Source organism: Cucurbita maxima, unplaced genomic scaffold (assembly GCF_002738345.1).
Source record: "Cucurbita maxima cultivar Rimu unplaced genomic scaffold, Cmax_1.0 Cma_Scf00015, whole genome shotgun sequence".
NCBI classification, from domain to species: Eukaryota; Viridiplantae; Streptophyta; class Magnoliopsida; order Cucurbitales; family Cucurbitaceae; genus Cucurbita; species Cucurbita maxima.
This window is the reverse complement of record NW_019272031.1, coordinates 4,541,203-4,551,571: the sequence shown is the minus strand read 5'-3', so window position 1 is coordinate 4,551,571 and position 10,369 is coordinate 4,541,203. Positions and strand designations below refer to the sequence as shown.

Genomic DNA, 10,369 nt, shown 5'->3' with positions numbered 1-10,369 from the left:
AAAAAAAAAAAAAAAAAAAAAAAGAACGAAAGAAATAATTAAAAAGAAAGACTGAAAGAAATCTCATTGATGGGAGGATACTTTTATGAACATGCTTCACATGCATCATGTTAATGTAAACTTTGCAGCTTAGTTTCTAAAAACAAAACTTACTAAAGAAAGGAAGAAATCTTTGTCTTTGCTGCCATAATAATGCAGATACTACTACTAAGGCTGTCAATTGTAATAAGTCTCAAATCAAGTTCTAGAGAGCTTGGCACACCAATCACACAGCATGCAAGTTGTCTGTGTAACATGCCCCAGGCCAGATTATAGAGGAACTTGGCTCACTATGTCAGCATGTAAATTCAGCATGGACTCCCACCATAAAATAAACGGAAAAAAAAGAAAAGAAAAAAGAGAGTCAAACTATGGACACAGAGATAAAAGGGGCGGCTAAAGAAAGAGGAAGAGAAAGGGAGTGAGAGAGGTTAAAATAGGAGGTAAAAAGGTCAAGCATAAAGATAAATGAGGGTGGTTAAAGGCAGAGGAAGAAGGACATCGCAATTCCTATGAGGAGACAGACATTCAGAGTGGGGAAGTATGATGAGATCTACTATTTTCTCCTCTTCATCTCCTCCACAGTGTTATTTTCTATGGAATATTTGTTTTGTGGAGTCTCAGTCTCAAGAAGCTATGAGTAATAGAACTTATTCTATTAGACTGATGTAGCCTAAATGGATTATTGTGCATGAACTTTCTCAATTCCATTCATGTTTCTGTATTCTTGAAGATTTTTATCTATAGATCGTAAAGGAGTAGAAATATAGTTTAGGAACCTACATTTGAAGAGTATATCATAGATTGGATATTTAAAAGCACAACTAAAGGAGGTTAGAGAGGATATCATAGGTTGGATCTTTAAAAGCACAACTAAAGGAGGATAGAGAGGATATTACAGTCAGAGAAATCAAATTGAAGCTACCTGTACTATACAAACCTGCTTACAAGTAAAGTGATCCACGAATAGAAGAAAAACATTTCAAAATTTCAGCAATATAATCATTACTAGTATTCGACTAACTCGAGAAATTGAAACAAAAAACTTCTAGAAAAAATAACTTCTAGTACAGCAGTTAATCTTTGGTGGAAGAAAAACGATACACACTCACGTTTCTTCGGTATCTGCGGCAGTGCCATTCTCTTGATCCTCTCCTCCAGAAGTTTTCTCATCTGGAGCGTTTAACAATTCCTGAGCAGTTCTTAGAGCTCTCAATCTCTCTTGACGTGCTGCAGCAACTTGTTCGACGGAGTCTTCTTCAGTTGCCATTGCCTATTGTACGTAAAATATCTGATAAGAAAAGAACTAAAAATCACTCTAGATTGTTCTCGATAAAGAAAGTATGACTAAGAAATCGCAAAATGAAAATTGAAGAAAGACTAAGGTATTACGAGTCATTTTCAAAGTCATATTTCATCTATTTAACCTTCGAGATAGTCATAGATTACGAAAAATCGTCACAAGGAAGCGAAAGAAAGAGTAGACAGCGGAAGGAGCACCACAAAGAAGGCGGAAAAGCGAGAGAAACAATTATACTCGCAAGATACTTACGGAAAAACTCGAGAGGAATAACAGCTTTCTTCACAAAATTGCACTCGCAAGAGCTGCTTCAGAAGCTTCAAGCAATGGCAGAAGAGAGAAAACGGAGAGTTTCTGGCGCAAAAGCCCTCTGATACTAATCTGGCTTTCTTGACATCTGCTATATATACCCGCCCCGGATCCTTGAGGCCCACATTACAATCGGATCCTTGAGGCCCACATTACAATCGGATCCGCTTATGAAATTTTATTAACCTAAATTGTATATATATAATTAATGATCAATTTTGCCTTTTTTTTTTTTCCATTATTCTTTTAAAAGCTTTATTAACTTTTTTTTTCCAAACTTGTTTAATTTTTTCGTCCTATGTTCGAAAGATTTCCATTTTAATAGTAATTTTGAAAAGATATTTTTAAACAATTGATAAATTTTTAAATAATTTAGCCATTAAAGTACATATTTAAATTTTATTTTTAATTATCGAAGGAAATAATTAACAATTTATTTTCTTTGTATCCAATATAATTATTTTTATATATTTTTTATACATCTAGTGTATACCAAATTGATAATTTGGTGTTTTATTAGAGAAAATAATAATTATTATTATATATCTAATAGATATGTAACGACCAAAACTCACTGCTAGCAGATATTGTCGACTTTGACCCATTACGTATCGTCATTCGCCTCACAATTTTCACACTATTCCACCTAATGTAGGATCTCATAATCCACCTCCTTGAGAACCCAACATGCTCGCTGGCACAATATCCACCTCCTTGAGAACTCAACATGCTCGCTGGCGCAGTATCCACCTCCTTGAGGACCCAACATGCTCGCTGGCACAATATCCACCTCCTTGAGGACCCAACATGCTCGTTGACACAATATCCACCTCCTTGAGGACCCAACATGCTCGTTGACATAATATCCACCTCCTTGAGGACCCAACATGCTCGCTAGCACAGTATCCACCTCCTTAAGGACCCAACATACTCGCTGACACAGTACCCACCTCCCTTGAGGGCCCAACATCCTCGTTGGCACACTACCCACCTCCTTCGAAGGCCGAACATATCCTTGCTAGCACACTACCCACCTCCCTTGAGGGCCGNAAAAAAAAAAAAAAAAAAAAAAAGAACGAAAGAAATAATTAAAAAGAAAGACTGAAAGAAATCTCATTGATGGGAGGATACTTTTATGAACATGCTTCACATGCATCATGTTAATGTAAACTTTGCAGCTTAGTTTCTAAAAACAAAACTTACTAAAGAAAGGAAGAAATCTTTGTCTTTGCTGCCATAATAATGCAGATACTACTACTAAGGCTGTCAATTGTAATAAGTCTCAAATCAAGTTCTAGAGAGCTTGGCACACCAATCACACAGCATGCAAGTTGTCTGTGTAACATGCCCCAGGCCAGATTATAGAGGAACTTGGCTCACTATGTCAGCATGTAAATTCAGCATGGACTCCCACCATAAAATAAACGGAAAAAAAAGAAAAGAAAAAAGAGAGTCAAACTATGGACACAGAGATAAAAGGGGCGGCTAAAGAAAGAGGAAGAGAAAGGGAGTGAGAGAGGTTAAAATAGGAGGTAAAAAGGTCAAGCATAAAGATAAATGAGGGTGGTTAAAGGCAGAGGAAGAAGGACATCGCAATTCCTATGAGGAGACAGACATTCAGAGTGGGGAAGTATGATGAGATCTACTATTTTCTCCTCTTCATCTCCTCCACAGTGTTATTTTCTATGGAATATTTGTTTTGTGGAGTCTCAGTCTCAAGAAGCTATGAGTAATAGAACTTATTCTATTAGACTGATGTAGCCTAAATGGATTATTGTGCATGAACTTTCTCAATTCCATTCATGTTTCTGTATTCTTGAAGATTTTTATCTATAGATCGTAAAGGAGTAGAAATATAGTTTAGGAACCTACATTTGAAGAGTATATCATAGATTGGATATTTAAAAGCACAACTAAAGGAGGTTAGAGAGGATATCATAGGTTGGATCTTTAAAAGCACAACTAAAGGAGGATAGAGAGGATATTACAGTCAGAGAAATCAAATTGAAGCTACCTGTACTATACAAACCTGCTTACAAGTAAAGTGATCCACGAATAGAAGAAAAACATTTCAAAATTTCAGCAATATAATCATTACTAGTATTCGACTAACTCGAGAAATTGAAACAAAAAACTTCTAGAAAAAATAACTTCTAGTACAGCAGTTAATCTTTGGTGGAAGAAAAACGATACACACTCACGTTTCTTCGGTATCTGCGGCAGTGCCATTCTCTTGATCCTCTCCTCCAGAAGTTTTCTCATCTGGAGCGTTTAACAATTCCTGAGCAGTTCTTAGAGCTCTCAATCTCTCTTGACGTGCTGCAGCAACTTGTTCGACGGAGTCTTCTTCAGTTGCCATTGCCTATTGTACGTAAAATATCTGATAAGAAAAGAACTAAAAATCACTCTAGATTGTTCTCGATAAAGAAAGTATGACTAAGAAATCGCAAAATGAAAATTGAAGAAAGACTAAGGTATTACGAGTCATTTTCAAAGTCATATTTCATCTATTTAACCTTCGAGATAGTCATAGATTACGAAAAATCGTCACAAGGAAGCGAAAGAAAGAGTAGACAGCGGAAGGAGCACCACAAAGAAGGCGGAAAAGCGAGAGAAACAATTATACTCGCAAGATACTTACGGAAAAACTCGAGAGGAATAACAGCTTTCTTCACAAAATTGCACTCGCAAGAGCTGCTTCAGAAGCTTCAAGCAATGGCAGAAGAGAGAAAACGGAGAGTTTCTGGCGCAAAAGCCCTCTGATACTAATCTGGCTTTCTTGACATCTGCTATATATACCCGCCCCGGATCCTTGAGGCCCACATTACAATCGGATCCTTGAGGCCCACATTACAATCGGATCCGCTTATGAAATTTTATTAACCTAAATTGTATATATATAATTAATGATCAATTTTGCCTTTTTTTTTTTCCATTATTCTTTTAAAAGCTTTATTAACTTTTTTTTTCCAAACTTGTTTAATTTTTTCGTCCTATGTTCGAAAGATTTCCATTTTAATAGTAATTTTGAAAAGATATTTTTAAACAATTGATAAATTTTTAAATAATTTAGCCATTAAAGTACATATTTAAATTTTATTTTTAATTATCGAAGGAAATAATTAACAATTTATTTTCTTTGTATCCAATATAATTATTTTTATATATTTTTTATACATCTAGTGTATACCAAATTGATAATTTGGTGTTTTATTAGAGAAAATAATAATTATTATTATATATCTAATAGATATGTAACGACCAAAACTCACTGCTAGCAGATATTGTCGACTTTGACCCATTACGTATCGTCATTCGCCTCACAATTTTCACACTATTCCACCTAATGTAGGATCTCATAATCCACCTCCTTGAGAACCCAACATGCTCGCTGGCACAATATCCACCTCCTTGAGAACTCAACATGCTCGCTGGCGCAGTATCCACCTCCTTGAGGACCCAACATGCTCGCTGGCACAATATCCACCTCCTTGAGGACCCAACATGCTCGTTGACACAATATCCACCTCCTTGAGGACCCAACATGCTCGTTGACATAATATCCACCTCCTTGAGGACCCAACATGCTCGCTAGCACAGTATCCACCTCCTTAAGGACCCAACATACTCGCTGACACAGTACCCACCTCCCTTGAGGGCCCAACATCCTCGTTGGCACACTACCCACCTCCTTCGAAGGCCGAACATATCCTTGCTAGCACACTACCCACCTCCCTTGAGGGCCGAACATATCCTTGCTAGCACACTACCCACCTCCCTTGAGGGCCCAACTTCCTCACTGGCCTACTACCCAATATTAGGCTCTAATACCATTTGTAAAAGCTCAAGTTCATTGCTAGCAAATATTATCTATTTTGACTCGTTACATATCTACTAAGAAGAAGTTTCTTTGTTCCCCTCTCCACTTGATGTAAGATCTCACACTAGGCAGCGGTAGAAAATAACTATTTTTTTTTTAAAATATATATTCATGAGAGTTGAAGTGAGATGGTAAGCAATTTGTCCATTCTCATAGGATAACATTAAATTCTCTAGCATATTCAACAATGAAAATAAAATATCCGAAATATTTCAATTTCAAATATGTAATATATTCATAACGAATATAATGCCCGCCATCTAAACAAAGCTGTAAAATGTGATGAAAGGTTGAAGCTAAAAACCGTTGACAGCTTTTTGTTCTTGATGGTCCAATTAATGAATCACAGGCTTTAGAGGATGGGCTCTCAACTTCGACAAGTCCAAATTTGAATCAAGTTCTTCATCTAGCTCCCCAACAATGCTTCTGCAGAAAATTAAGAGCATTATGAGTTTCAATACGATAAAGTTTCTAATGTAAAAACAAGGAATGAATGAATGAATAGCTCTCTATCAAATGAAAGAAAGAAAAACATTCAAATGAAGGAAGAAGAACAGTTCTAATGGTTAACCATTGATAGAATATTCAAATGAAAGAAAGAAAAACAAACAAGATTTTAAATATAGTTAGTTGAACATGTTTTCACAGCACTCTTTGTTTTAGGAACTAATATCACATTTTGTTCGTTGCATGGGCACACAATCTTCTTAGAGTTCAAACTTCAATACACGTCGAGTGTGAAAGCTCAAACTTCTAGCTTCTTGGTTGAGGATATACATAGTTCACATCATTCGTTATGCGTGCATACTTTTTTTTAGAATTCAATAACACGTGAGGTGAGGAGATTCAACCTTCTAACCTTTTGGTTGAAAGATACCTTAACTAGTTGAGCTACGTTCAGATGTTCAGGTTAGCGTGTGTAGAGAGAGCAAACTAAAATGAGATGGTAACTTACATATTGTCGCCTCTGATTATATATAGACCCAAAACAAGTTGCTGAACTCCTTCCTGCAGAAGGAGAGAAGAATCTGAGTTATAAAAACGGAATGCAAAGGACAAATGCTCTACCTTAAATCCCTTGAAATCCATCAAGTCGGAACTTGTGAGATTCGAAATTCAAGCGACCCAAAGGCCAAATCACAGAAAAATCTATATGAAAATGCTAGTAGTTGTTTATTTGAACTATGGACCTGATAAACGAAAACAGAAATATAGTAGTTACAAAGACAAATAAGTGATGTAAAAATCTAAAAATCAAACTTCAGATGATTGGTATCTTCTTGTGCATTTTCCGAAACCCATATTCCGAACAAAAATTTAAACCAAGAATCATCCTATTAGTAATCAAAAAATTGATATAAGCAAACAACTATAATGAGCCCTGACATCAATGTGGGTAATAACAACCACGAATGGAACCAGTTTCACAAAACAAAGGCCTATATGGTGAATAATTGAAAATGAATATAAAACAACTGCATAGACTAGAGACAGAAAATTTGGGCAATGGGCATATTTTTGAAGGTAGGGGGCCAAAGGGAGAAGAAAAATTAACTATAGAATTTTTTTTCGATGCAAAAAATTCTCTGTTTAGTCGATGAACCTTGGTAGAAAATTCCATCTAAGTTACATGGTCAGCATACAAACCTTGGTCGAGTAAACACGTTCATGAGATTCATCGAGGATAATATTTGTAGCCTGGTCAAATCCTTTCAACACTCCCTGAATAAAGTATTGTTAATAGACACGAATTGGGTGGTTGAAATACCAGTCAACTGGAAGATAGTTCATGAACATACCACTATATTGCGGCCGTCATTAGTGATAACTGATATTGTTTCTAAAAAAAAAGAAATTAAAAGGAAGATTTAAGTGCAAGCCGATAAGAACAGTACAGTGAAGGAAAAGTCAAGTAAACTGAAATTGAATTCAACATGAACTTTAAATACATTAGTTTCTCAGAACCAAATTTATTAGATGAAGGCATGCTTCAACTCCAAGGCAGTTATAGAGATCATAAAATAGTTCCACTCGGTCCATTCACTTCTTTTTTCAATGTTTTCACATTATCTCTACTAGACTAATGTATCTATTGATCAAGTAAAAAATATGCCACAAATAATAGTTAAAATATTTGCCCCACCCCATTTACATCAGAAATTGTTCTAAAATTCTTGTTCTTTTAATATATATCTACGAGTGTTTTGGCTAACTAGCACATACATTTGGCTATCCAGATAGCTTGTAGAATATTAAATACTAGGTAGGTGGTCATCATGCTTGAACTCATCCCCTCTAAGCCTTTATTTTTTACAAGGACGTGTGATGGATAATATTCTAGGTTTCATTAAATCAAACAGAAAATAGTACAAAAAGGAACTTTTGAATCACCCAGAACAATTCATAACCAGCTCAAAAGAAGACAATCTATTCAATTTGCATGCCTCAGAAGATCAATACTATCCTCAAGAGAAAAATAATTAACTCATTTTCACACTGTATGAACTACACATACGTATAAAAATAAACAGTTTGAGGGATTATTAATGAGATAACTTACGATCAACCAGTGATTCAAGTCCAGGTCCACTTGCCATTTTGAAGACCCTTACAATAAGCTACGAGTTATTCTCTATTATCCAATCAGCTAGATCCTATCCAAAACAACAAGGAAAATGAAAAACCATTACATTTCAGGCACAAATTAGGCGTCTCTTATAATGCGCTACTTCAAGCTTAAATTCCACGCAAGTACTCGAAGTTGCAGGATTGAAAGAGATGTACGGCGTAAAATATGACGGGGGGAAAATGGCGGCACGGAGTAAGAAGAGAAGAAGAACGAAGAGAGAAGAATTGCAAAGAGAAAGTACAGAATTAGGAATTTCCTTACCAGAAATCAACTAGCTTCAATCTTCCCTAATTTCACGCCAACGACTGCAAGTGAAATCTGCGTCTCCCTCCGAAATGTACAAATATATATTTGGTTGAGGTTGTTCTGTCAATCAAAACAACTCCTACAAGCTAGGGATTCAAAAAGAGAATTGGATAATGCCATTGATTACTTCGACTCATGGCAGTTCGTGAAGTCCAAATTTACAGCAACTGATTTTTTTTTTTTTTCTTTTGCTATTCTGCTACTGTTATAGAATATTAGTACATTAAAATCAAAATAAATCCTCATTTCTTTCATTACACGAGTCCTAATTTGAGTTTTTCAAGTGAGAGAAAAGACATAGATGGAGATTAGTAGAGTACCAGTAACAACTAGAAGATCAATACAACTCGCTAGGAGAGAGGCTGTGAAAGCACGAGCGGATGAAAAATGACGACGGAGGCGGCACTGAACGGGTGAAAGGCGGTGGAGGCGGTGACACTAAGCTGCTGAAATGGAGGAGGGGCCGGCGTGAAGAAGAAGAGGATGCAGCAGAGGACGAAAGGGTTTTAGGTCTCCCATTCTTTTTTTTATTTAATAGTATTTTTTTTTTCGCTTTTCCAATTTGAATTATTTAAACAAAATATTTTGAAATTTTTTATTTTTATCTTTTATTACAGACATACTAAAATATAAATTTAACGCGAAAAGGATAATTAATATTATTTATAATTCTTTTAATTTTTATGTGTTGTCCTTCAAGTCATTTTTAATGAAATAAATCTTTATGGATTTTTTTTTGGAATAAATTTCATCATTAATTAGTAAAAATGAAACATTTCATAGTTAAATCCTTAATTTAATTTCATAAAATTTGATTAATGTGGCAAAAAAAAGTAGATTAATTATAAAGAATAATATTTAAAGATACTTGAACAAATTAAATTAAATTAATTGAAAGGAATAATATTTAAGGAGCTTTTGATGTTGAAAGATACAAAATAATTAAAAATAATAATTTTCTGTGAATTTACGATGCCTTTGCTTTAAGCCCGCCCATTATCATCCTCAACATATCGAGATATTCGAAACCTACCTATCACCTACACCTTCCTATTACCATCCTCAACATCCCGAGAGATTCGAAACCTACCTATCACCTACACCTTCATTTTCTTTGAGATGAAAATTTGATGAGGTACTCATTTTTGTTATTATTTATTTTTAAAACCTAAGTCCAAAAGATATGTAATGTAAAAAATGAACAATATTTACTAGCAAAGTTTAAACGGTTACAAATAGTAACAAAGTCAGACAAACACCAGAAAATGTGTTACAAAACACGAGACGATGTGTTCCAAATAGTACACGATGTGTTTTAAATAGTATAAGAGTTAGCACCAGATGATGTGTTTCAAATAGTATCAAAGTCAGACAGACACCAGACGATGTATTACAAATAGAACACTAGATGATGTGTTTTAAATAGTATCAGAGTCAGACAGACACTAGAAGATGTGTTACAAAACACTAGCAGATGTGTTTTAAATAGTATCAAAGTCAGACAGACACCAAACGATGTGTTTCAAATAGTATCAAAGTCAGAAAGACACCAGACGATGTGTTTCAAATAGTATTAAAGCCAGACAGACACCAAACATGTTGCAAATAGTATTAGAGTCAAACAGACACCAGACGATGTGTTTTAAATAGTATCAGAGTCAAATAGACACCCGACAATGTGTCAGGAGGACGCTAGACCCGAAAGGAGGTAACTCATGGAATCCAACGTCGGTTGGAGAGAGGGGAATGAATCCCTATTTTAAAATCTTGAGGAAAAATTCTTGAAAAGAAAGTCTAGAGAGGATAATATCTACCGGTCTAAATCATTAAACAATAAATTTTACCATGCCAAAAAAAAAAAAAAAAAAAAAAAAAAAAAAAAAAAAAAAAAAAAAAAAAAAAAAAA

At 35.0% G+C, this 10,369-nt stretch overlaps 2 protein-coding genes across 12 annotated transcripts in view; both read right to left on the bottom strand.

Moving 5' to 3' along the window:
• LOC111490058 (coiled-coil domain-containing protein 12-like) overlaps positions 1 to 4,410 on the bottom strand; it is an 8,195-nt gene extending 3,785 nt beyond the window's left edge. For 2 of the 7 annotated variants that reach the window (XR_002719490.1, XM_023138509.1), the window contains exons 1-2: positions 1,592 to 1,709; positions 1,152 to 1,330 (exon numbers count right to left, since the gene is read on the bottom strand). Coding sequence is in view for 6 of the 7 variants with exons in the window: in XM_023138509.1 (XP_022994277.1) it covers positions 1,152 to 1,309 (158 nt within the window). In the remaining variant the exon portion in view is untranslated. Of the gene's footprint in view, positions 1 to 1,151; positions 1,346 to 1,591; positions 1,710 to 3,849; positions 4,044 to 4,289 lie in introns of those variants that run through there. The other 5 variants (XM_023138514.1, XM_023138510.1, XM_023138513.1 and 2 more) reach the window with 5 other exon arrangements.
• Positions 4,411 to 5,675: 1,265 nt separating this feature from the next.
• On the bottom strand, positions 5,676 to 8,996 carry LOC111490340 (sm-like protein LSM8). Of its 5 annotated transcripts, none has more exons than XM_023138920.1 (7): positions 8,784 to 8,996; positions 8,419 to 8,542; positions 8,089 to 8,182; positions 7,328 to 7,368; positions 7,176 to 7,250; positions 6,484 to 6,536; positions 5,676 to 5,954 (listed from the first exon to the last, which is right to left on the bottom strand). In XM_023138920.1, the coding sequence occupies exons 3-7, from the start codon at positions 8,123 to 8,125 to the stop codon at positions 5,864 to 5,866; spliced, it is 297 nt and encodes a 98-aa protein (XP_022994688.1). In that variant the 5' UTR covers positions 8,126 to 8,182; positions 8,419 to 8,542; positions 8,784 to 8,996; the 3' UTR covers positions 5,676 to 5,863. The 5 variants fall into 5 exon arrangements, with proteins under 5 accessions (XP_022994688.1, XP_022994689.1, XP_022994692.1 ...); XM_023138921.1 differs by having other exon boundaries at positions 8,419 to 8,549; positions 8,784 to 8,990; XM_023138924.1 differs by having other exon boundaries at positions 8,089 to 8,175; positions 8,784 to 8,990.
• Positions 8,997 to 10,369: the final 1,373 nt, after the last annotated feature.

Coding starts and splice junctions, on each gene's coding strand:
- LOC111490340 (XM_023138920.1), bottom strand. CDS start 8,125: ATGGCAAGTGGACCTGGACTTGAATCACTGGTTGATC. Junction 7,251..7,327: donor ATGACGGCCGCAATATAGTG/GTATGTTCATGA, acceptor TACTTTATTCAG/GGAGTGTTGAAAGGATTTGA. Junction 5,955..6,483: donor ATAATCAGAGGCGACAATAT/GTAAGTTACCAT, acceptor AATTTTCTGCAG/AAGCATTGTTGGGGAGCTAG.